Source organism: Aphelocoma coerulescens, chromosome 13 (genome assembly GCF_041296385.1).
Source record: "Aphelocoma coerulescens isolate FSJ_1873_10779 chromosome 13, UR_Acoe_1.0, whole genome shotgun sequence".
Taxonomy (NCBI): Eukaryota; Metazoa; Chordata; class Aves; order Passeriformes; family Corvidae; genus Aphelocoma; species Aphelocoma coerulescens.
Genome location: NC_091027.1, coordinates 15530089 through 15553065, shown reverse-complemented (window position 1 = coordinate 15553065; position 22977 = coordinate 15530089). Strand labels below are relative to the sequence as shown.

The 22977-nt window shown below is 39.1% G+C and overlaps 1 protein-coding gene across 3 annotated transcripts in view; it reads left to right on the top strand.

The window, feature by feature from the left end:
• Nucleotides 1–22977, top strand: part of SLIT3 (slit guidance ligand 3) — a 521085-nt gene that overhangs the window by 18169 nt on the left and 479939 nt on the right. Inside the window, exon 1 of one of the 3 annotated variants that reach the window (XM_069029271.1) lies at nucleotides 16199–16321. The exons of 1 other annotated variant lie outside the window; for it this stretch is intronic. In XM_069029271.1, coding sequence (XP_068885372.1) covers nucleotides 16278–16321 — 44 coding nt within the window. In that variant the 5' untranslated portion in view covers nucleotides 16199–16277. Of the gene's footprint in view, nucleotides 1–16198; nucleotides 16322–22977 lie in introns of those variants that run through there. One more of the 3 variants, XM_069029272.1, reaches the window with a different exon arrangement.

Sequence of the window (22977 nt, the reverse complement as noted above, 5' to 3'; positions counted from 1 at the left end):
CTCCCTTGATGTGTCAGTAGAGAAATAAACACAGGAGGGAGGAAAAATGCTGGAGAAACAAACACAAACAGAGTTTGGGTATGGAAACACTCTAAGTTTACAAATAGTATATCTATTAAACAAACATTAAGACTGGAAATTAAACAAAATTAAGTTCCCCAGATACATGAAAGCCCTTACTAGTAAGCCTTAAAATAAAACAGAAGATATTAAATTGAAGTGATGAGGTGATTGTTTCTCTTCCCAGTTTGCATTCTTGAAAGGCAACATGAGTTGCTTGCATTGTAGTGGTAATTCAAGGTTCTCATTTGGGCTGTGGTTATAATTTTCCTGTCTTATCCAGCCATGAGACAGCATTTTGCTTTGTGGGGTGCTTGGAGGACATAGGTTTTGGTTTGTTACTTTATATCACATTAATTTGCTTGCAGATCAGGCTTTGTTGCCTGTTTAGTGTGTGGCTTCCAGAGACTTGTGTAACTTTGCAGGAGTGTTGGGTCATGTGAAATGAAATAACTCCTAGGGAAGAAAAGGTCTTGGGTCGTGTGAGGCTCTCCAGGACAATGACAGTGCCTGCAGAAATCCTCCTGTGGAGCAGGAGGTGAGCAGTGAGCAGATCACCTCCCCAGGGACAGCAAGCCAGGCTGAGCCATAGTCTGAATGGGCTTGTCTGCTTTATGCTTCACAGCTTTCAAGTACAGGGAGGATTCTCTTCAGGGCTCTGGAGCCCTGTTCTGGCACAGGCTATAGCAGAAAGTGGTGCCACTTTACCCTCACTCACCTCAGGTTATAAGGCACTGGGTGTTGAGGTGTCAGGGCAGGTGAACTATTCTAAGTCTGTGCTTTGAGTTGTAAATGAATTAACATCCCAGTTCTAGTCCTTGAAGTGCTTACTAATGCACTACCCATTAATATAAACAATGTGAGAACCACAGAAATAACCCCTAATTTAAGTGCTACAGATACGTGGGTTATCACAAGAATATTGCAAAGCAAATCAAAGGAAAGAAGCCATTTCACCATGATGATCTCCCTTCTCCACAGAAGGGTGGAATACTGTCACTTGATGCCAGAGAGATGTACTAACCTTAGTTTGCCAAGTGACTATCCTGAAACTTACCCTGTTGTGTTTTATAGGATGTGTAGTTCAAGTGACAACAACTTTTCCAATTTTAAACCCCAAGTGATTGTAAAAGAATTGAATCTTAGATGTTGCAGTGGGGATACTGTAACACGCCTATATCAAACCAGGAGTCCCGTGGAAAAGAAATATACACGGACGGATTCTTGCTAGATGTTTCAGAGATGTTTATTTCCCCAGCCGCATGGCCGGGCTCTGCTGAGGGACTCTTACAGTCGGGGCCCGAGCTGCTTTGCCCGCACAGGGGAACACAAACCAACCCATGGGGAACGAGGCTGACCGGGGGCAGGGAAACCCCGTGCCTCCCTCAGGGCTCCATGGCAGGGGAGGGACCCCAACACTTAGAGAAAGTGCTAATTGCAAATGTGAAGACCAAAAAATCCCAGAAGCCTGGCTCCTCTATGTGCATTCCTTGTGCAGTAATGTAACATGACTGATGTGAATCTAGCTTGCTGAAATTAAAGAAACCTTATGCAAAGGGTTCATTTAAAGTTCTCAAGTGCTTTGAACAGTTCTTTAGCTTATATTCCAACAGGTGTGGCTGCAGCATGTCAGCCTCTTTGGAGGCTGATGAGTAGCATGTGACTGCTCCATGACCATCATCCATGCCACCCTTGCAGTTCATTTTTCTTCTGACTGAAGGTGTCCGGTTCTTTCACCTCATTAGAGGGATTTGCAGAATTGATAGTTTCCCCTGAGGCTGGCAGTGCTGAGGGAGCAGAGGAGAGTTTTGCCTCTTATCCTACATACCTGTTATGAAGATAGCATTTAAGCCACCACTGATTGATGCTCTTGAGGGGATGGTCTAAGATGTTCTCACCTGTATTGCTTCTTGAGGAGTTACAGGTTTAGGAAAAACAGGTTGTTTGGCTAATTTAGGTGCATGGCTCCTTGGGTTACTTCTCTTTGAAAGCTTCAACTTACCTGGGAAGCACTTGTGGAATTGGCTTGCTTTCCATAGTGTCTGCACAATATGCTAGGACTTACAGCACCAGGAAGTTCATCTTTGTAAAAAGTCCTGTGTATGTACCAAAAAACCCCACTTAAGTGAGTTGTTTTTTCTTGCACAAGAGGGAAACTGTGATCCTGCCTGGTTTTATACACATTCACATATAACACTCTGTTAGGGTGCTTCTCTCCCTAAAGTAAACTGAATTCAAATGCTCAATTAGGAAATTAACTGAGAGTAGAGCCCTCAGGGAATGTGAGGGAGGGAGCCTTGCCTTCTGGGAGGTATTGTATCCACAGAAGAGTTGTGAGATCAACAGGAAGAACCACTGCAGAAAAGGGCCCCAGGATGGATAAAGCCACCTGTAAATGTACCTTGAGCAAAGCTTTTTGGTGTGACATTCCATCCCCACCCTCCCACCACTTCTCACTGCCGAAAATAAAAGAGCTTTCTGGTTCAAGGTTTTATTAGAAGTGGTTTGGAACTATAAACAAAGATTGCCCTTTTTGATTTCTGCTGTGTTGAGGGAAATACAATAGTGTGATGTAACTATAAAGGGAAGGGTGGCATCAGATGCTAGATTCCATTATCTTCCTAGCTGGAACAATATGTAGGCACTGCAGTTTTTGGCTCACTGAGTTGAAAGTGAGATGACTCATGTAAAATCTTAGCCTTAGGAGTCTTGTTCATTCTGATAATCAGTAACTTAATTAATGCAAATCTCTGAAAACTAATGAAAAGCAAACAGAAATGTATTTGATTTACCACTCCTGTAACTGACTCTCCTTGTGTATGAGCATGATTAGTCAGCTCCACTGCAGGATGCAACAAGCTGGGCTGTGCTTTCAGGGAAGGTGATCACTTACAGTCATGATGAGACTCTATTAACAGATAGCAGTTCAAAGGCTTATCTACTGATCATAATGAGACAAATTGATAATACACCTGTTTTCTTTGCTTTAATCTGTCTATGACTCATGTCTAGTGAGGCTTTTATGGCAGTTGACCTAAAAATGGTCAACAACTGACCAGGCACATTTACCAGCTGTAGTTGAAGGGTATTTCCATAACTGAATTCTTCCATGTGCTGGCTGTTGACTTATTAATTTCCTGGGAATTATCAGTTTCTGATGAAACTAATAGTGGTAGAGGGAGGTATAAGGTTTTGATATGGAAGACTTTGAATTACTTCTGTCACCAAATTAATTATAACTTAGAGGTTTTCCTTAATTTAGTTTTATTTTAAAGCTGCCCTATTGCAAATTCTTGATGCTGAGCTGTATTCTTCCATCCATAAAAGTAGTGCTTAACTGTGGAAAGAGAGCTATGAAGTTTCTATCTTTAGGTTTGATAGGCATCTTTAAAATAAGAATAATTGCTTAGAAGATGTGGTTTTTTTCAAAAGTATTAAGCATAATAAAACCTAGACAGATGATATCACAGGCAGAGTAGCTGGATGATTGAAATCACCATGCTGGCTCTGGTAGGTGCTTTTTACATGAGAATTGGTTGTTGACTGATCTTAGCATGAGATTCTTTTTTCTTAAATCCCCACCTTTTTAACCTCTGTTAAGCATTTAAGATAGATCAAATACATAGCAAGTCTGTACATACCTCAGTGTGTTAAAATGTACTTTGAGAAGTCTGTCCCACCTAACCCTAACCAAAAAAAAGGTAAAAAATTCTTTTAGTGGTGGAAATGGGGTAAGCATTACATGATGTGTGGGAAAGGAGCAATGAAAATTACTTACTCTCACAGGAATAATAAAGCTTCATCTCTTCTAATGCCCTTTGCTGCTACTTCAATCACTTTGCACCAATATAAAAATGCAAGAGACACAATGGACTTAAAATGTTTTTGTGTCTGTGGTCTTTGTGGTTCCTGTTCTGCAGCTCAGGAAAGCACACACTGCAGTAGGAAAATATTAAATGAACAGTATAATCACAGAATATCCTGAGTTGGAGGGGACCCACTGGGAACGTCAAAGTCCAAGTCCTGCCCAGGACAGCCCCAAGAATCCCATCGTGTCTGTACTCTTCCCTTCCATTAGCCCTTCTTGAGCCATTAACATAGGATGGGAAGCTTGCCAGCTCTGATGCAGAGCCAGAGAACTGCACAAATGACATGGATTTTTCAAGTATTATTTGCAGTTGTTTCTTATGAGGTCCTAGTCCCTGCAAAATATACAACAGCTCTTACTTCAGTTAGTATTGCAGAGAGCAAAATATCATCTCTTGTGTGGATCCATCAACTACAACACTGCCAGAATACTAATGTTGAGAATTCATTTGCTGAAGTGTTAGGAAAGAGTCCCTGGCTCTTGTGTCCTTCATTTTTATTTCCTATCTTGTTTGGATGCACAATAAGCTCAGGCTTGACCCCTGTTATCAAATTATTGTATAAGGTATTGGCTGAGCAAAATGTTCTCCTTTTCTTTTCTTTGTTATTACCGAGATAAATTTTGTATGTATTGAACCTCTGTGCAAGTACTGATAGAGATTTTTTTCCTATGAACATCAGTTACCCTGGGATAGATGCTGCAGACAAGAACATGCTGATGAAAAACAGTGGTGCAAAAAAAAAATTCAGTAATGCAGAAATGGTATGTTCCCTAGGAAGAGTTTGTTTATCTTTCAGCTGTTATCAATGCTTATCACTTTCCCAAGAAACTGAGTTATTTTCAGATAAATAGAATGACAGCAGGGGTTATTCTCTTTGTCTTTGATACATAGATTTCAGAGGTTGTGGGTAGCTTTCAAGGAGTTGGAATGGTAATGTGTTGCATTGTCAAATATATTTTGAGTGGCTTTTTACTGAGTCACAGTCTTTGGGGCAGGAGAACACACCCTTTCAGCTGGAAAGTCAAAGGGAATAAAAATGTACATAAACACTTCTGGTGTGTACCTCGGGATGGATTGTGACACAGGGTCCTCCTTTAGTCCCCCTAACCCACCCTGAGTTACTTATCCAAGGCCTTTCCATTTTCTGAGAACTGCAAGTATGGGAATAAACTGCTAAAATCTTCTGTAGGATAGTCATTTATAGCTTGTTGATCAGGAATGCTTCAGTAGAGGAGGATTTTAATGTCCCAGTAAAACTCTAAATCAAGATGGAGCTTTGAACTGCTGGAATTTGAGTATCAGCTGAGGAAGTTTGGACAGGTCAGGTCAAATGGACAGGAAGAAAACATAGCTGCTAGTAACTCCATGGGACTTACTGATTTTAATGTCCTTCCCTTCCCCCCCTTGGTAAGGAGTCCATAAATAATTTATAGCAAGTCTTGGGGACATTCTATTTCATAACATTGCTGGATTACTGTGCTTTTTGCAGTTAATTCAGAACTATATAGATAATTCACTTTAGAAACTTAACACTTGAGAGTAAGGCTTCACATCAATTTTTCAGAAGTCTGAAACTCCTTCAGTCGTTCTTGGAACACCCATGATGAAAGAAATGCCCATTAACTCAAAAAATAGACATGGATCCATTTGGCCCCAGTGCTGTGAATTCTGGGCACTTTATCAGTGTTTCCTGCTGTTTATAGAAGCTCAATATTGCAGCTTATGTTGAGAATCTTGACTCATTTGCTCAGGAAAATCAAAACATTTACATGACTTATCCCATGCACTCAGTAGGCTCCTAAATGTCCTCATGTACCCACATGTGCCATTGATTGAGGTGGAAAGCTTTGCATTGCAATGCAAAGATGGACCTTTTTTAATTGTTTGCACATAAACCAGTGTGCAGGATGGTAGAGCAGGTCATTTCTGATCTTACCTGCAGCTAAAATGGAGCTTTGCCTGCTTCCATTGTATTTACATAACTGCAACATCATTATGGGAGGGACAGGAGAGACAGCTGAGCTCTTTCATGACTTCCCTGGTCAGGTGTGCTGACAGATGTCCCTGCCCTGATCCCCCTCCCAGCCTGGACAGCAGCTTCATCTGCCCCCTCTGCTTTTGGGCTTCTACACAACATTTAGCAGTGGAACTTCATTTAGCTTTTGTGATGTCTTCGTGTCTTTAAAAAGCCAAAAACAAACCATAGACTTTATTTCTGTGAAAAATGGTGTTGACCCAGAAGCTTTTAAGGTTTAGTTGGTGTGACTTGGAGCTTAAAAATGCTATCACAGGATGTTCTCCTCTGTAACTAACAGTACAATTTATGAACTGTTATTAAGCTTAGTTTTTATATTGAAAGGAACAAGAAACTAAATCCCAACAGCTTCAGAGTTCAAGCAATTAAGTAAAATATTAAAGATAATATATAGCCTATGAAAAAAAAATTTTCTGAAATTTTCTCACTCAGACCAAAATATACTCGGGTCAATTTGAAGAAAGTATTTAGGAGCTGCCTGCCACATGCACTCTAGTGATGATTGCAGTGCTGGCAGCTCCTGTTCCATGGAAGTATCTGATCAAATGATCCTCCAAGGAGTGTGCTGCTGATGGCTCTGGGCAGTGTCCTTGGATTCCTGCACTGAGCTCTGGCTATGCTCCTCTGCAGAAGAGTCATTTGCAATTCTCTCTTCCTTCATCACCTTCAACAATCTAGCCAGTATTCCAGAATTTTGGCTGTGCTTCATCTTAGTGTCCATTTGTTTTCTTGCAGTCTGTCACTTTAATGCATAGCAGTTAATAAAATAACAAAAATGTCAGAAAGAAAAATACTGTATGAGAGAGGTAGGTAGACTTCCCAGCAGAAACTGAAAAATGAACTTGAGCAGATTCTAAAACAAACACAACTGCCAGCAGTGAATTGAACAACTACCAGGAACTGGGCAGTGGCATTGAGAGCTGAACTTCGGTTGTTTTTGGGAAAGTGTATTTAAACTAGTCACATTAGAGGTAACCAGGTACATTCTTTCTCATCTGCCCAGAACACTGGGCACAGGTGAAACACCAAAACACTTGGATTTATGGAAGTTGGGAAGATCCTAGATTTCACTGAACTCTTTATGTGCTGTGGTTCCTCACAACTGTGACTGCAGATACAGTGTTTGACAAAGATACTTTCACTTTACTGATTTTTTTATATGTTTAAATCAACGTTTGACCCATCTTAGAGCATAAGAACACACTGAGCACATCCTTTAAGCAATTTAAATTGGCATCAGTATTAAGATAAAGGCTTGATGGATCCAGATGCTGATGTGAGAGTTCATTCTTCCTTCACCCTTCAATATAATATTGCCAGTAAACACAGAGGCATGCAGACTGTGACTCAAATGCAACAGAGGATGGTAGGTAGGTTATGCAATTACTTTGAGATAACCTGGAGGTCAAGAACAGTCTAAAATTTTTGTTTTGGGGGGTCAGGAATTGTGATTTATCAGGTACAAATGGAACCAGCAATGCTGGTGATCCCTGGATGGAGCTGTGGCTGCTGCAGGTAACAACTCCGAGGTTTAAACCTTTAAACAGATCAGCAAAGGTATAAAGGTGTCCAGAGGAAGTTGATCTTTCTATATTTATAAAGTTAATTAAAATTTCCCATATAGAAAGTTAAATCCTTGGTGGCTTTCAAAAAAATCAGTGCCTGACAACTCTTCTGTGGTGTAACTGCCTTTTGTGAGTCGACACACTGGCTATGCAGGAACCAAATTTATTTTAGAAAAATAGCTGTATATGAATGACATCAACTCCCTTGCTGTGGAGTAGAAGTGTCAGTGACTTAATGGATGGAATGTAACAGCAAACAGAACAGGGAGAATTATGAGCTTTTACAGTTTTTGTAAATACGTGAGCAATGTTTTGAAAAGCCAATTTAGTACTCCACTGAATATTGATGTTAGTAGGATTATTTTATATCATTCACTTTATTGAAGTAGAAAGTAACAAACCATTTAATCTTATATTGTGCAACACAAAAAGCATCATTATCTAATTTTCACCTCTATCTATTAAATTGTCCTTAAGTCAAATAGTTCAGTGCATGTGTGCTTGCACTATTCAATCTTATAATCAGTTTGAGATAAATAGAAAGCAAAAATGCTTTCATGAAACTTACTTGGGATGATTGGAAAACCCTGAACTATGGCCAATTTCCATGGCTCAACGGAGCTCCAACCGTGTGAAACAGTTAAGGCAGCACTTGATCAAATTTAATTTAACACAGACCTGTGCATATGAAAAGCACTGAAGGAAATGAATGAAAATGTTACAACTGAGAAGTTCCCATTGGCTGGAAGGTGAAAATGAAGTTTATATTTGGGAAAGGAAAAACAAAGGAAGAAAAACTTCCCAACCACTCTGTAAGGCAGGACTCTGCCAGACACTGATCCCTCTCCGAGCTGCCTGGGAGGTGCTGCCTGTCTTGAAGGTGGCTTCAGATGCAGTTTTAAGCATCTTGTGCAGAGGTTGAATGCCTCTCACTGCTTTATTTCGTGTGTACCAATGCTGGCATGCAAATGGGAAGCTCAGAATATTCAACTGGACTGGAGGTTAAGGTGTTTCTTTGAAGCCATGCTCAGCTCTAACTGCTGTGTGCCAAGCTACAGGGACAGAAGAAAACTTCTTGGTTTCTTTGTACTACCTGGTATGTGAGAAATAGCAAGTAATTTGCAATACTTCACTATTATTATTATTAATTTAAAGCTTAATTTTAATAGCTGTGTCAATTAAATTTGATTCTAGTGGTATTACACATTCTTCATATTAAATATATAAGTTTTATAAACAATGGAGGCACTGAAGTGATTTTAGAGACAGAGGTTTTTTGAAGTCTTGTCTGATGTGTATCACTTTCCAGCTTTCCCCTCCCATGATTATAAAGCATGATTCAGTTCTTTTGAAGGCTGGAGTTCCTGGTTTCACTCTGCCATGTCAGAGTAGCTGTGGTTTGTGTAAGTCTCCTCACATGCATGATGGGCAGTGTGTTATTCCTGCTGAGATAGAAATACTCAAAATCAGGAAGATTATTGATATTTGGCAAGTTAGTTATTAGTGTAGTGAATGGATTATAAAATGTACAGAAGGCGTTTCAGGAGATTAACAAAAGTCTTTATCTTGGGATTTGGTGGACTGTGTGAGTAAGCAGCTGCCAATTTCATTGTCAGGCCCAACATGGTGCTAAATGAAGTGTTTAGAGTATTAAAAAATACATCAGTGTCTTTGTATTTATTACCCAAAGGTTTTACTCATTCTCTTGTTTTGGAGAGATCTTGGCTCCAGGCAAGGACAAAGCTTTGTGGCAATATTCCCTCAAGTTCTGAGCCTTAAAACTTAAAAAAAATGGAGGGCCACAATTCCATGTCTTCAAACTTCTGTCTCAGACTTTACTGAGATCATAATAGATGTCAGTGGTCACTAAGGAACTTTGAGATGAACATGGCAAGGTAAAGCATTCCTAAAGAATAACCAAAGCCAACCATTTCTGATGGCAACACCAGGTTCTGCTTAAGGGATATGTCCTGGTTTGAGACATAGATGTTTTTCTATCTACCACAACTTCAGTGTTTAGCAATACCCCAAGAGGAACCACCTACTTGTCTAAGGTTTTTTTTTATTCTCCAAAGATGAGAAATAACTTTGAAACTGGGCCAGGAAAACACAAAATTGGTTTGTATAACACATAGGTAAAATCTACATGGGGCAGCTGTGGTTTTGGACTTCATTTTATCCAACTTCTATTCCACTTTTTCAGTGGGCTGTAAGTGTACAGTGCCACTTGGGAGGTCTGTTTCCACCTTTTGTCTCTCACAGTTTAGGTAGAACCTTCTGACCTTTAAATGCAAACACACAAAAAATTTCATAAAAATATATGGACACTTCAAATACTGGCCCACTTTTATCATTTTGTCTTTGATAGCATAATCTGCCTGTTGAATACAGGCAGAGTAAAAAGGAATTATTGAGCACTTATTACCACATTAATAATAAATAAAAATGTATTATTAGGAGAGGCAGATCAGTATTTTAAGTAAAAGGGTTGAAATAAAAATGATCAAGAGTTTATTTCTACTAAATTCATAGTGGTGTAACTGTAAAATCTTGAAGCTTGTGGTCTTTAACTGTCACATTGAAATAATCGAGGAAAAAAATCTTAGTTAAATTAAATGAATCTACCCTTATGCTGTACTGATAACAAAACAACTAAACACCCAAAGCAAGAAAAACTGAACAAACTCCAAAACAGAACCCTGAAGGTTGTAGTAATAGTACCTGTCTAATAGCTACAAGTTAGGATGTTGTATCATGTTCTTAAAACGAATAATAATTTTAGTAATAAAATGAGACTATGCCTTTTTCTGATTTTGCTATTCCTAAACCCTTCCAGAGGTGTTTACTGTGGGCCTAAATGCTGTTCCCTAGTGATAAACCACTACTGGAAGTGGTATTTCTCTACCCATGTTAGAACATTTTTCTTAGCATTAGTTAAGAATCTGTCACTTCAGTGGCAGAAAGTAACTCCAGGTCCAGTGCTCATTATCCATCAGGCAAGGGAGGAACTCTTTTGATCTCTCCTGAAATAAGCACTTGTTTGTTTATCTTTGTTACCCCTTTGTGTATTTAAGTTTGCCTCCCCCTAGCCTACACTCCCACTCAGTGAGTCTTATCTAAGTAATATTTTGGTGTTTGTTCTCCTGTGTTCCTCTCATTTCTCTCATGAGCTTGGTTGGACTCTATTCAGGTTTGGGTGGGTGACTGTGTTCCAGCAATGTGCTGGTTCCTCACTGTTCTCTCAAGAGTATTATCTCGGGGTTTGGGATCCACTGTTGCCCCTAACTATTGTTCCCTTATTTTGCCTGAATTCCTGATTAATGGTTTGCAGGAATCTGGACTCATCATTTCTTAATAGCCACAATATTCATCCAGATTGTCTGGTTGATTTTGTACTTTAGTATTTTTCTCTGGTGTTCTTTTTATTAATTCCAGATATTGCTAGCAGTATGCTTATAAAGTATGCTTGATTACATAAGTGGTTGAATGAAAATAAAAATAATTACTACCTTGAATAATACTGGAACTATGTGGAGCTCCAAAAGAAAAAAATCTGTTAGTGGAGCAAGAGGTACCCAGGTGAGTTTCAGGGGCTGTTGGCTTAATTGCACAAGGGCAAAGCCCTTAAGTTATGTGAAGAATCCATAGGAATTCCTATCCAAGGTGAGTTTCTCAAGGATATTTTGTGCCTTGGCAGTTTGTAGACTGAATATCAGTAGATTCTCCCCTATCTTCTTACAATTTCTGTATCTCTAAAAATACTCTGAATGAAGTAGAATTGAGAGAAAACTCATTTCTTGTAGTTTGCAGAGTTTTTGTGTTTTTGAAGCTCTATTCCACATAATCTTACTAAAGGATGTGGAGTGGGTGTTCCCTGGTGTTCTGTAATTTAGCTGCCATCCCTGAGACAGGAGTTGTCACCAAGTGTGACACTGGGTTCTGAGTGTGCTGTGTGGTTCTGAGTTCAGCAGGCTGGTTCCCTGACAGCTTTTCACACTGACAGGATTTCTAGAGTTCTGAAAAACATCCCTGCCTGCTTTGTTGTGGCTTGTACAGCTGTTTGTGATGAGGAAGAGACTTTTTTTTTTTACTTCAAGCTAATGAGTTAATTAGATCTTTAAAATTATTTTCAGCCTGGTTTAGTTCATGTCCTGAGGCCACAGGAAGAAGTGCTTAGAAATCAATTTATTGGTTGGTGATTAGCCCACACCCTCAAGTGTAAGCAAAGTTCACCTATTTACATGTTAGTTACTTAGCAAGTTACCCTGTATCCAATTATTACCCAACTTTTTTGTTGCTGTTTGAGGATTTAGTTGAGTTTTCTTCTCTTCCTCCTAAATTCTGAGAATGTTATGCTTGTTCTTGTGATCCTGCTAAGATGCCTTTTAGAAGAATGGATGTTTGCCTATCTTTGGGCAAGATTTTCAGTTTAGACCAACATGTTTTCTCCCTGTTAGGTGCCTCAAGGATTGTGTTTGCCAGGCTCTCAGCCCACTGACCCTCAATTTTGCTGCCAGCCCTGTGTTACTGTCTGGTTTTGGTAGTGACACAACTGGCAACTGTGGTCATGTTTCTGTGAAGTATCTGTCCTTTAGTCTACATAGATAAATTACCATTTAAAGAAAAACTGTTTTGAAGCCTTCAGCTCTCCCTGGTGAATTTTTCCTCTAACATTCTGATTATCTAAAATAGACTACAAGTGTAAACATAAAAATAATCCTGTCAGCTCTGAATTCCTGATTCTCATGTGTCTCTATTGAGTAGAAGAAAATGATTTCTGGGTCAACCAAAAATGAATGATTTCAGATCAACTGAGAATAAAAATTTAATGTAGCCCATATTGTCTCGAGCTCCTTGGGCATCCTTTCAGTATTTTATTTAAAAAACCCAAACAACCAAGCACCCCAAATCTGTTACTTTGTTTTGCTTCTATCAATTTATAGAAATTCTTGAAAAAATTTTGTTACAGTGGCAACTTGGTAATAACAAATGCAAGGAATAATACTTTCAGATAACTTTTTTCATTTATTATCACATTTCAAATTCTGAAATGTATCAAAGAATGGAGTTACTACAGAAAAGGTGGCTAAATACTTCTGCTATAGAGTGAGAACAGAAGCATTAATATGTGTGTATAGGGTCTCCATATCCCGAAGCAAGCCTCAAACTAAAAAGGTAAAGGAAGTTAGGAAAAGGGGAGGTGTTGGAAGACCAAGGAAATGGTTGCAGCAAGCTGGCATGGATCAGGGGAAAAGGAAGCAATTGGCAAGGGATCAAAGTTTCTCAGAAACTGTTAAACTGTCAAAAAACCACAGAAGAAATAGTGAGTGTGAATACTTTCAGGGTTTAATATTTTGGGGTGCTTTCTTCTTTACTGACTTTGATTTTATGTATATTCCAAGATAATAAATTTCCAAACTGTGCTGTTTTATGGCTACCTTTGGATGTAAGCTTCTTCTGTTTCTGGTACAGAGCTGGGAAAAATGGGCTGCAGTGTGTGTGCATCTGTTCTGAGAGACTGTATATAAGCTGGGTATAGATTGATAGAACTCTATTCTTGTTCATGTCTTACACTGAAAAAGACTGTCTTTTTTTGGTTGGATGGATTTGGTTTGGGTTTTGTTTCTGTGGGGTTTTTTTCCCCACCCCATGAAATATGTTTGATGCTGCTTGATGTAGCAGCTTATGAGCTCAAAACTGGATAAAAGTGTTCTCAAAATTAGGCTCACAATTACAACAAACAATAGGGCAATAGAAAGCTTTGCAGCAGTAGGTGATGATTATTCATGACTTAAGAAACACAAGAAAGCCCTACATCTATTAGAATTTGAAGTAGATTGATAGTTCACAACATAATGTTAGAAAAACCAACTGCCCTGACCTCTGAATCAGCACTGAGTGTTATTTAGCAGCAGTGCACTAGTTAAACTTTCAAGCAGTTAATTAACAGAAACTTTATTTTCCTGTTCAGTGAAATCCAGGATGCTACCATAGAAAAATAAATTTGAACTTCATTCTAGTCTTGTTTCAGCTGATAGCTCAGTGTCTCAAAATTGGTTCTTGATTGTTTTAATCAAGGTTACTTTTTTGATTTCTCCAGGAAATTGCTGTTGGTCCTGGTATTAAACTGTCATTGATGTGCTACTTTAGCACTTCATAAAGGAAGTAAACATTTGTCTTGCAATAAGTAGTGAGAGTCTGAGTGCCAGCTGGCTCTTCTGGGCCTTTCTCAGAAAGGAAAGGGAGCTTGAAAGAAACAAATGTCTTTTTTTTTTTTTTTTTTCTCTTTACCCAAGATGTACCAGTAACACATCCATCAGTAATTAGGGAATTGTAATGATCTGAGAACTTTGCTGCTTTCCCTGACTGCTGAAGCTGTCAAGCATGTAAGGTATCTTAGAGTTATTCCCTGGTTATGGGAGCAGGAGTATATTGACCAGTTATATTGAAATGCAAATGCTGAAACAGTTAAAAAGAAAAATTACCAGTTGCACACACAGTAAGCATTTGATGTAGGAGATGCTCAGCTGTCCATGTTGGATTATTTTGGAGTGAGGAGAGCAGAGGTGCTAGGAGGAGCTACAAATACCTCATGCTATCTACAGTGTCTGAATTTGTGACTGTCTGTTATCAATTCATGTTTCCCCACTCCCTGTGTATGGTCTTATTCCAAAGCAGAAATGAGGGAACTTGTATCAGCTCACTGGGAAGCAGATCCCAGAAAACACAACCCATCCTGCAAGGCTGGTCATGGCTCTGGAAGCTCCTCAGCTGATAAAGCCTCCTGCAGATCTGTCAGATGGGATGTGGAGCAAGGGCAGTCTGTGCCCCAGGCAGCTTCACCAGCTGAGTAGGGAAACAAAATGGTTTGAGCCAAGTGACAAGGGCAGACTTACCTGTGGAGGGCTCGTGGCACTCAGCTTTGTGTGCAGGGGCTGTGGGAATGTGTTTTGTTAGCAGAAAGTTCAGATTCTGCTGGATGAGAGACCAATTTCACTCCTTGCTACAAAGCAGAGGTTGCAGACACAGGCACAGAGTGGGGGCTCGTTATGGGGCAGAGCCAGGCACAAACCAACACCTTCCCCAGTCACGTTTGGGGCCCTGTCACCACCTGCAGTCCCCCCCTGTTCCAGCATCTCTGGTGTGGGAGCAAAGGAATTTTAGTTTCTGGAGCTTCTTTCGTGATTAGAGCAGCATTATTCAGATGGGATACTTGGAGACACTGATTTATAATGTCACTTGGAGGAGCTGAATGACGATCCACATGCTCAAAGCAATAGTTCTTGCTGTCACTTTCCTCTGCAGTCTTCTGGGATAATTTCTCATGCCCAGACTACTGTATAAACATTTTTGATGGGAACATCCATCACTCATTGCTTGTTTAGGTGTCACTAGACACTAAAAAAAAAGCAAGCTATTTATCCTAGTAATTAATTAGAATCTACTGAAATCTTAAAACATTGGAACTTTAATAATGTTGGTGTGTATCCTGCAATGTGATATGGTAGTATGGACTTTGACAGCATTTTCTAGTCTATAATAATCCAACTGGTTTTAATTTTAAGTTGAAATTTTACTCTATTTCAACTTCGAAGCATAGCTTTAGGAGCATTTTTTAGAGTTCATGGAAGAAATAATTCCATATGCAGTGTGTCTCCACAAATAACACCAGGGATTCTATTAAATATTTAGATTGCAGAAAGTGTCATAATTTGGCCCTAAATTCAATAAGCACACTGAGTGTTTTCCAGTGCAGGAAGGCACAAATATTTTTAAGGAACACTTAGCACAGCTTTACCCTGTGTGTTCTTCAATAACATCATTAACAAATAATTTTTTTCAGTAACACAAGGACTATTATTTGTTAACAAGAAAAAATGAGAAGAGCATGAGCATTCTTGTAGGGGGTTTTAGTGTTTGAGTTTTTTCCCAAAATGAGAATTCTGGATTATCTCTTAAGTGCACGATGTTTACAATTCCAGATAGATTTATTTTTGACTTTGGATGTAGTTTTAGGGCTAATACATGTGAAAGATAAGCCCTATTTTCCATCCTTAGTTCTTTCTAATAACAAAACTGAAGACAACACAAACACAGTTCCTATTTAAACATTATTCTTGCTGACTGGTTTTGAAGTAGCTGGTTTAGGGGGTGAGGCTGGATACCTTAGTGAGTTAACAACTGGCTTCAAAAGGAAACCCAAAATATTCTGACAAGTTTGTCCTCTGTACAGTAAGTGTGTGAACCTTGTTCATCCTGTTAGTGTATGTTTTCTGTCTGCTCCAGTGAGGATGTTCCTGGAATATTACCCAGTCTTGTTTTTCTGATGTGTTTGTGCAGGGTTAATAACAATTGTTTGAGATTTCATGTAGGTATTTAAGTCTTATCAGAAATCATGCTTTTATTATGCTGAATATTTGTTTATGACCACAAGAAATTCACATTTGAAATTGGAGGTAAAAATTGCCAAGTCAGGAAGTCCATGAAGACAGGCTGGCAGGTTTTGGCCAGATCCTGGAGTATAACAGGGAATTAGCAGGTCCAATTTCTGCTGGCCTGAATCAGTATGAAACAGCCCTGTATAACAGGAGAGCAGAGAAGCAGGACTCTTTCAACTCTGATTAGTTGGATCAGTTTAAGAGTCAAGTAAAAATGTCTTCATTTGACAGGAGAATAAATGGACTCTAATAATTACAAGAGAGTGCTGGTTTTAGTTTGACATTTCCAACACCTTTTCTGCCAAGTTCAATGCCATTAAATGAAAGTCTACTAATACCTAGTTCTTTCTCCAGGTAAGTTTTTGTTATGGGGTAAGTTAATACATCTGAAGACATCAGATCCTCAGCTGAAAGATGTGTGAATAATGAATGCAGAGCATGTATCCAATCTAGTATGAATTGAGTATTTTGAAAAAAAAACCTTACCATAAACAGGTTGTGGGTTTTTTTGCCAAAAGCAGTTACCTCATGGCAATATTTAACAATACAAATGTTCTCTTTCAGAGTGTCATTAATCATTATTTGGTTTTGGTGGGGTTGCTATTACAGAAGATGTGGCCTTTAGTAATACATTCAATTAGTTTTACTTTAGGGCAGGATTTAGTGCTAAAGCTGAGCTTTTCAGTAGCTGTTTTGTTGTTGCATTGTAAGAATTGTGCTGTTCTGAGGGTGTCTCCTTGTATGATAAATTTTCTTTCCATGGCAGTTGCAACAGGGAACTGATGCACAAAGCTCCTGCTGTGTTTCTTGGATTTCTCCTGCATTAGCACTCAGTGATCCTCACTCTGCTCTTCCACCAATCCATCTTGAGGTATCTTTTCTTCTAGGTCTCAGCTGTGCTGCTCAGGTGAGAAGTGAAAAGGCAGCTGCCTGTTGATCAGAACAGATTTTAGTTTAAACAGCATTTTAAACAGCATTTTTAGTTTAAACAGATTTTAGTTTAAACAGCATATGTACTAAGGCAGCTTAGAGTCAGGATCTTTCTATACCAGCTGTCCCCTGAACATGAACTCATGTCAGGCTGTGTGTAAGAGCTCTGTGCTATTTTAACACGTGCAGCTCTTCAAGGAGAAGCTGGAGTGATGTAAGAAGACATCAGTCAAACAGCTTGTGCTGGTGAAGCCCTGATGTTGTTCTGAGAGCAGCCTAAAGCTCCAGAGAGGGGATGCACACAGTAGCACAAATCCCACCCTTCCCTTGAGGTAGGAAATACTGAGTCACATCCGGAGAGGGCTTTGCCTATCTTGCAGCATATTGAGCTGTTACAGCTAATTCCTAGAAATTTCCTGTTCCAGAAGTGGATTTGTAAAATCTAAATTCATGACATGCCAGCTGAAAGGCTTTGAAGTGTATTGGTGTCTGTGCAGAGGAGCTGCAGGGAAACAGAGGTTCCACACTCAGGGATGGATGGGAGGTGTGTGTGCTCACACTGAGCAAGGCTGCAGAGTGGGTCACAGTGACTGAAACCTCACAGCACTGCCTTGGTGGGTGGTGGCTAACCTTGGAATTTCTAATCTCAGAATGGAGACTCAGCTATAGTGAACTGAGTCTTAAGGAGGTTTGTGGCATGAGACTAAAAAAATAGCAAATGTAGGCAGAGAACTGCTGTTGGCAGCACATCAAATGCTGAGTTCATTTCTGGACTTTGTGCTCATCAAAATGCTCCAAAGGGAACAAACCTGATCTGGGAGGGCCCCCTGTGGTGGTGAGAGTAGCTGCTGGAGGGAGGAATTGAAAGCGATTTTGAAAAATTACCTTTTCTAAAGTTCAGTGATCATTGTTGATAACCTGTAATAGATTACTAAAGATCTGTGAAAAGGAGTGGTTGCTCACTATTAGTGAACCTTGTCATTCCTTCCATAAGCCTTTAAAGGCTAAATTCCATGTGATTTTAGTCTATATGCCTTCCTGAATATTTTGGGTAAAGACAAATAATCTTAAATTTCTTGTATTGTGCTACTGTTATGAGCACTGATCACAAACCCTCTGTACTGAACACAATACATTAGATGAAAATGATCATTGGGCTCATGATCACTCAGGGCAGTGAGTGCATAAATTCAGGAACAAGTTGCTATTTCTGCCTTTTTTCCCCTCTCATCATATTGGATGAAAATATCTTGGAGGAAAGTGTGAAAAGACCTAGTTAAGGTATTGATTTCTATTCTCATAGGTGATGCATTGTTTTTATTTTTACAATGAGTCTGAGGGCTTTGTTTTTTGCAGGGAATATATAAAAGGTAAATATCTAAAAGGTAGTTTAGCAACAGGTAGTGAAAATTACATTACATTTTTCACCCAGGAAGGCTTCAAAAGCTAATCCAGATGGGTGCTGGAATAACTGCAGAATTTATGAGTTAGTGCATTAAATGGGCTGAGCTTCCTCTGCAGTTCAGTAGCACCTTTAAGTGATTGTGATCCAATTTTGGAAACCACTTTAAGATGAGTAATGGCTCAAGATTTATTCTTTTTGTGTGTAAAGATAAATAATGCACACACAGGTACTCATTATAACTCATCCTAAAATTTTCAAAGGCAATGTAGTTACAAAGCAGGTAATTTAGATGCAGTGAACTTTGAATATCTTGTTCAAGGAAAGCTTTTGGGTACCCATTATCTGAAAAGCAATTTGTAGCAATGCATTTAATTTGACAGATGAACGTTGAACTGGTAGCAAAATTATGATAATGGAACTTTAACAAAGTAAAATATAACTTTAATAGTTAAAAAATAAAGCTGAAAACTGCCACTAAAAAAGAGATTCCCCAGAAAGCCACAAACTTCCCCATGATTCTTATAAACTGTTTTTTTGGTTCCTGAAAGTATTTGCAGTCTGAATAAAGGTAGTCTTACAGATGTTAGAGTTCTTAATTTTAAAGAAGTTGAAGGAAAATATGTCTCCAAGATCTAAAAAAAAGAGTGAAGTAATCAATAATTACAACCAAAATATTTGTGTTAAGCAGATCCAGAACACTTAAAGATCTTGGCAAAAATTCTATGGAATGGGTCAAGAGGCCTACTACAAAATCTGGGTATTTGTGTCTGTATACACAAGTAATACCCAAAGTATATAGCTTAACATATTTCATCATGGTTGCATTTTTTTAGTCTGCATTTTGTAACTCTGCTGCTCTCTAAAAACATTCTTTGTCATTTCTTGGAACAGTTCTATTATTGCCAGGGTACTTGAGAATTTTAAATGAGACTTTATGTGTAATAAACTTCAGCAGGAAGAACAAATCTTTTTCTTGATAATAACACCAGAAACTTAATGGCTGAGGAAGAAAATTCCCTACAATTCTAATGCATATTTATTTCGGTGAGTGATTTCAGAAGTTTATTTTGTTCGTTAAAGATCTCTTTCCATAAAGTTTGAGGCAGCAATAAGATGGTTGAGCAATGTTTCAAACATTGAGTATAAATTTAGTCTTTGTACAGTTGTCCAGGTTTAAGGGGAGGATTCTCTCAGTTCCTTCTTTCTTTGTGAGATGATGATCAGGATGGTGAAAAGAAAACTGAGTCTGGTACGTCCTGAGCCTTAGCCATGATCTCTCTTGCACTTGCTGTTTAGATGATTCTTCTTTAATATTTGTACATACAGAAGATAATGCTCAGTTGTCATTTGTGTTCTTGAGTTTCCCATGTTTTCTTTTTATCTTGACAAATGGTCTGTGCAGTCAGGGCATAATGAACTACTTGGTATTTAGTTTTGCAGCAGCATAGGAGGCACAGAAGTTACTTTCAGAGGTTAAAGTTCCAGCTGTAATTGCATTGAATTCAACCTTGCTCATCTCTTGGAGCTCAGCAGCATCTCCAGATGGCTGTCCTGAACCTACTGAAAGAATTGCAGGTTGGTTCAGAGCTGCCACCCTTATTGATGCTGAAAATTCATTGTGGCTCCTTTTTACATTGTGGGTCATAATTTTCAGTAACTTCTCTGTCTAGATTGCAGTGAATGCAAAAATGAGCCAGATGTTACAACACTTAAAGCCTGTTCTGGAGGGTCAGATAAAAATAACTCCCAAGTGCACCATGATGAAAAGCTTAAGGAAACTGATGTTCAGATGTGAAAGAGTGGCTTTGTGGCAGCAGCGTGTGGTGTCAGCATGGGTAACTTCTTGAAACTTGATTTCAAATACAGTAGGTTTAGCTCACATATGGAGGGTTGAACGTGCGTGGGAAGCCCTTTGCTCTGGGTGTTCCCATTTACCTGTTTCTCTGTGTGTAACTTTGGTACAGCAATACTTTGTTTATTTTGAGAGATTTAGTATTTTCCAAGGAAAAAAATGAAGTAGGGCATGGCATTATAACCAGCACACATCTCCCTAAAATGGTACTAAATGTGCCTTTCATTTGAGTTTTCAGAAGCTTTTTTCTTCCCCCACTCAGTCCAGTCTCCAATAATGCTTTTTTCATCACATCAATCAAGTCACAGAAACACAGGATGAAACAATGCATTGGCAAGAGCCCAGAATTCAAGACCAGCTTGTTCTAGTCAGGAACTAATAAATGTCAGCTAAGAGGAACTGAGCTGTGTGAGCCCCTGACTACCTGGGCTGAATCTCTCGCTAATGACTTTACCTTCACCAAAAGCTGTGCATTTAATGGCAGTGACAGCAGGGGGTGACCCAGCTGCAGGAGGCAGATTGATCAAATGTTTGGTGAGTGAGGACACAGAGAGGCTCTGGCATTGCTGGGAATGTCCTTCTGAAATGTCAACAAAATAAGGACCTTGGAACAGCAGTGAGGATAAAGGCGAACACCTGGAAGGGAAACCTTGCTGTCTAACTTGGCTGAGTGCTGTCTTAAAGTACACAGAACTACAAAGGCACATTCCCTGTTGTCTTTATGTGGATGTGGTAAATCTGACATCACTAAAAGGTGATGGTATTAAATTCTGATGCCAGGCTCTGCAGAAATGTTTGTGATATTAATGGCTCAGGCTGGCTTGCCTAAAAGCTGCCTTGAGGAAGCTCCTGCCACAGTACCAACCAGACTGGATGGGCCTTTGAAAGTGTCTAGACTCAAGTGTAATTTTGAATTCAGTATGTATTTTGCACATACTTTGGGAGTTGATGTAGCTGAACACTGGAAAGTGACATGGGAGAGAGAAGTGGATCTAAAGTTGATTTTCAATAATGGAAGCCAATACCATAACATGGAATCAGCCAGAGTTCTTGGCCTTTTACACTTGGGCAGCAGTAATTTATGTCCTGAGGAAGAGACTTAAGGTGTCAGTAAGCAGTGATGTTATTTGTAACTGTAGTCAAAATACTTGACTATGTTCCCATTGGATATGTTGTTCCTGATTTAAAAAAAAAAATCTCAAACCAAATCAAACCCACCACCCTTTTCTGTTCCATGAGTTGGCCTTTGCCCCTGCATATTTATTCTGCCTAATCACACTGGAAAGATTTCCAATCCAAAATGTTGGGTCAAAAAAAAAAATCTTATTTGTGTGAAATGTAGAAGTGAACAGTTTAGACTTTCAATTGAAACTTCAAAGCTTTTGTTTGGCATTTTCTAAATCTGTCTCCTGGCTGTCTTAGGCTCTAAAAATGCTACTTCAATAATTGCCAGAACAATTCCCACTAACCAGATAAATTTGCACTTGATGCACTTGAACCCATTCCAGGTTGCCTGTTTACAAAAAACAAATTGTGTCCTAATTCCTGGAATTACTTCTTACATTTTGGCACAAGGAAACTGTTGTATGACAATAAAAGGGTGGAGAAATGTTCATCATAAATTCAAACTGATCAAGTGTGAGCAGGAATCCAGGCTTCCTACAGCAATTTCTTTCCACTTTTAGTTCACTGTAATGTCCAGTAACAGAATAACTCTATTGCTTCCTTTTTGTGGTCATATATTTTGGGTTTAGTTCCCTTAGAACTTCAACTGCTTAATGCTTGTTTAGTCAGTTGTCTTGATCACAGTCTCCTGTTCTATGTACTTCAAGAGAGTTAAATACCAAGACCAAGTGGCCCAGCTGGTATTTTGTGCTCACCACCTGGTGCAGAATGAAGGCAAAGCTGTCGCAGCACAAACAGCCCTGAGCTGGGAGCTGTGTCCCATCCCAGTCTGCCTCAGTGTGGAGCTGTGCTCCCTGAAACACGAAACTGCTGGGGATGGTGTGGGAGGCAGGTGCAATGGAGCCTCCAGTGTGACCGAAATTTCGCTGGCCAAGCTAAAATGAGAGGGAAGAGGCACTGAAAATCAGACTAACAGTGCAAGTGAGAATAATGATTGGAAGTTGTACAAAATTGCATTTGACAGTGGTTATGGAGGACAAAGGCTGTTCCCAGATATTTAGCAGTTGTATTGAAATTTCAAATACACTTTCTGCACAGCATCTTGGAAAAGAATTCCATCTGTGATGTGGATTTTGCTTTTCTCTGTGCTTAAAGGTAGATGATTGTACATGACAGACAGTAAAGAAGGTACAAGTTCCAGTAAAAGACATTTTAAAGAAAGGGAATAATAAAGTTAAATCTTTTAGACTATTCATAATGAGATAGTAATCTACAATAGCAGTAGAATAATTTTAATGGTATAGAGTGGGTTTCTAAGGTATAAAACCTCAAACTTAGAAAGCATTCTGGCTATGAAGCCAGGTTTTAGAGTCACCATAGGGTAAATTGGTATTTTGACATTCAGAACCTTTTTTTTCAAGAAGTAAAAGGTTAATAGCATGAGGCCTTTTCTTTTGTAAATTGTATGCTCTGTGAAGAGGGTTGTTGAGGGTGAATCATAAAATGTTCCAGTACTTCTTGAAGAGAAGATGATAGAAAAGCAGTTCGATTATGGAATCCTGAGAGTTCACCTATAAGGTTACATCGTTTCAGGATTTCTCTCCTATTTCTCTTGCAGTGACACTGAATGATACAGAATTAGACTGTGTTTGAAACCAGGCCTACCAGTTGCCCCCAGAAAGAGAAGCTTTATTTTCC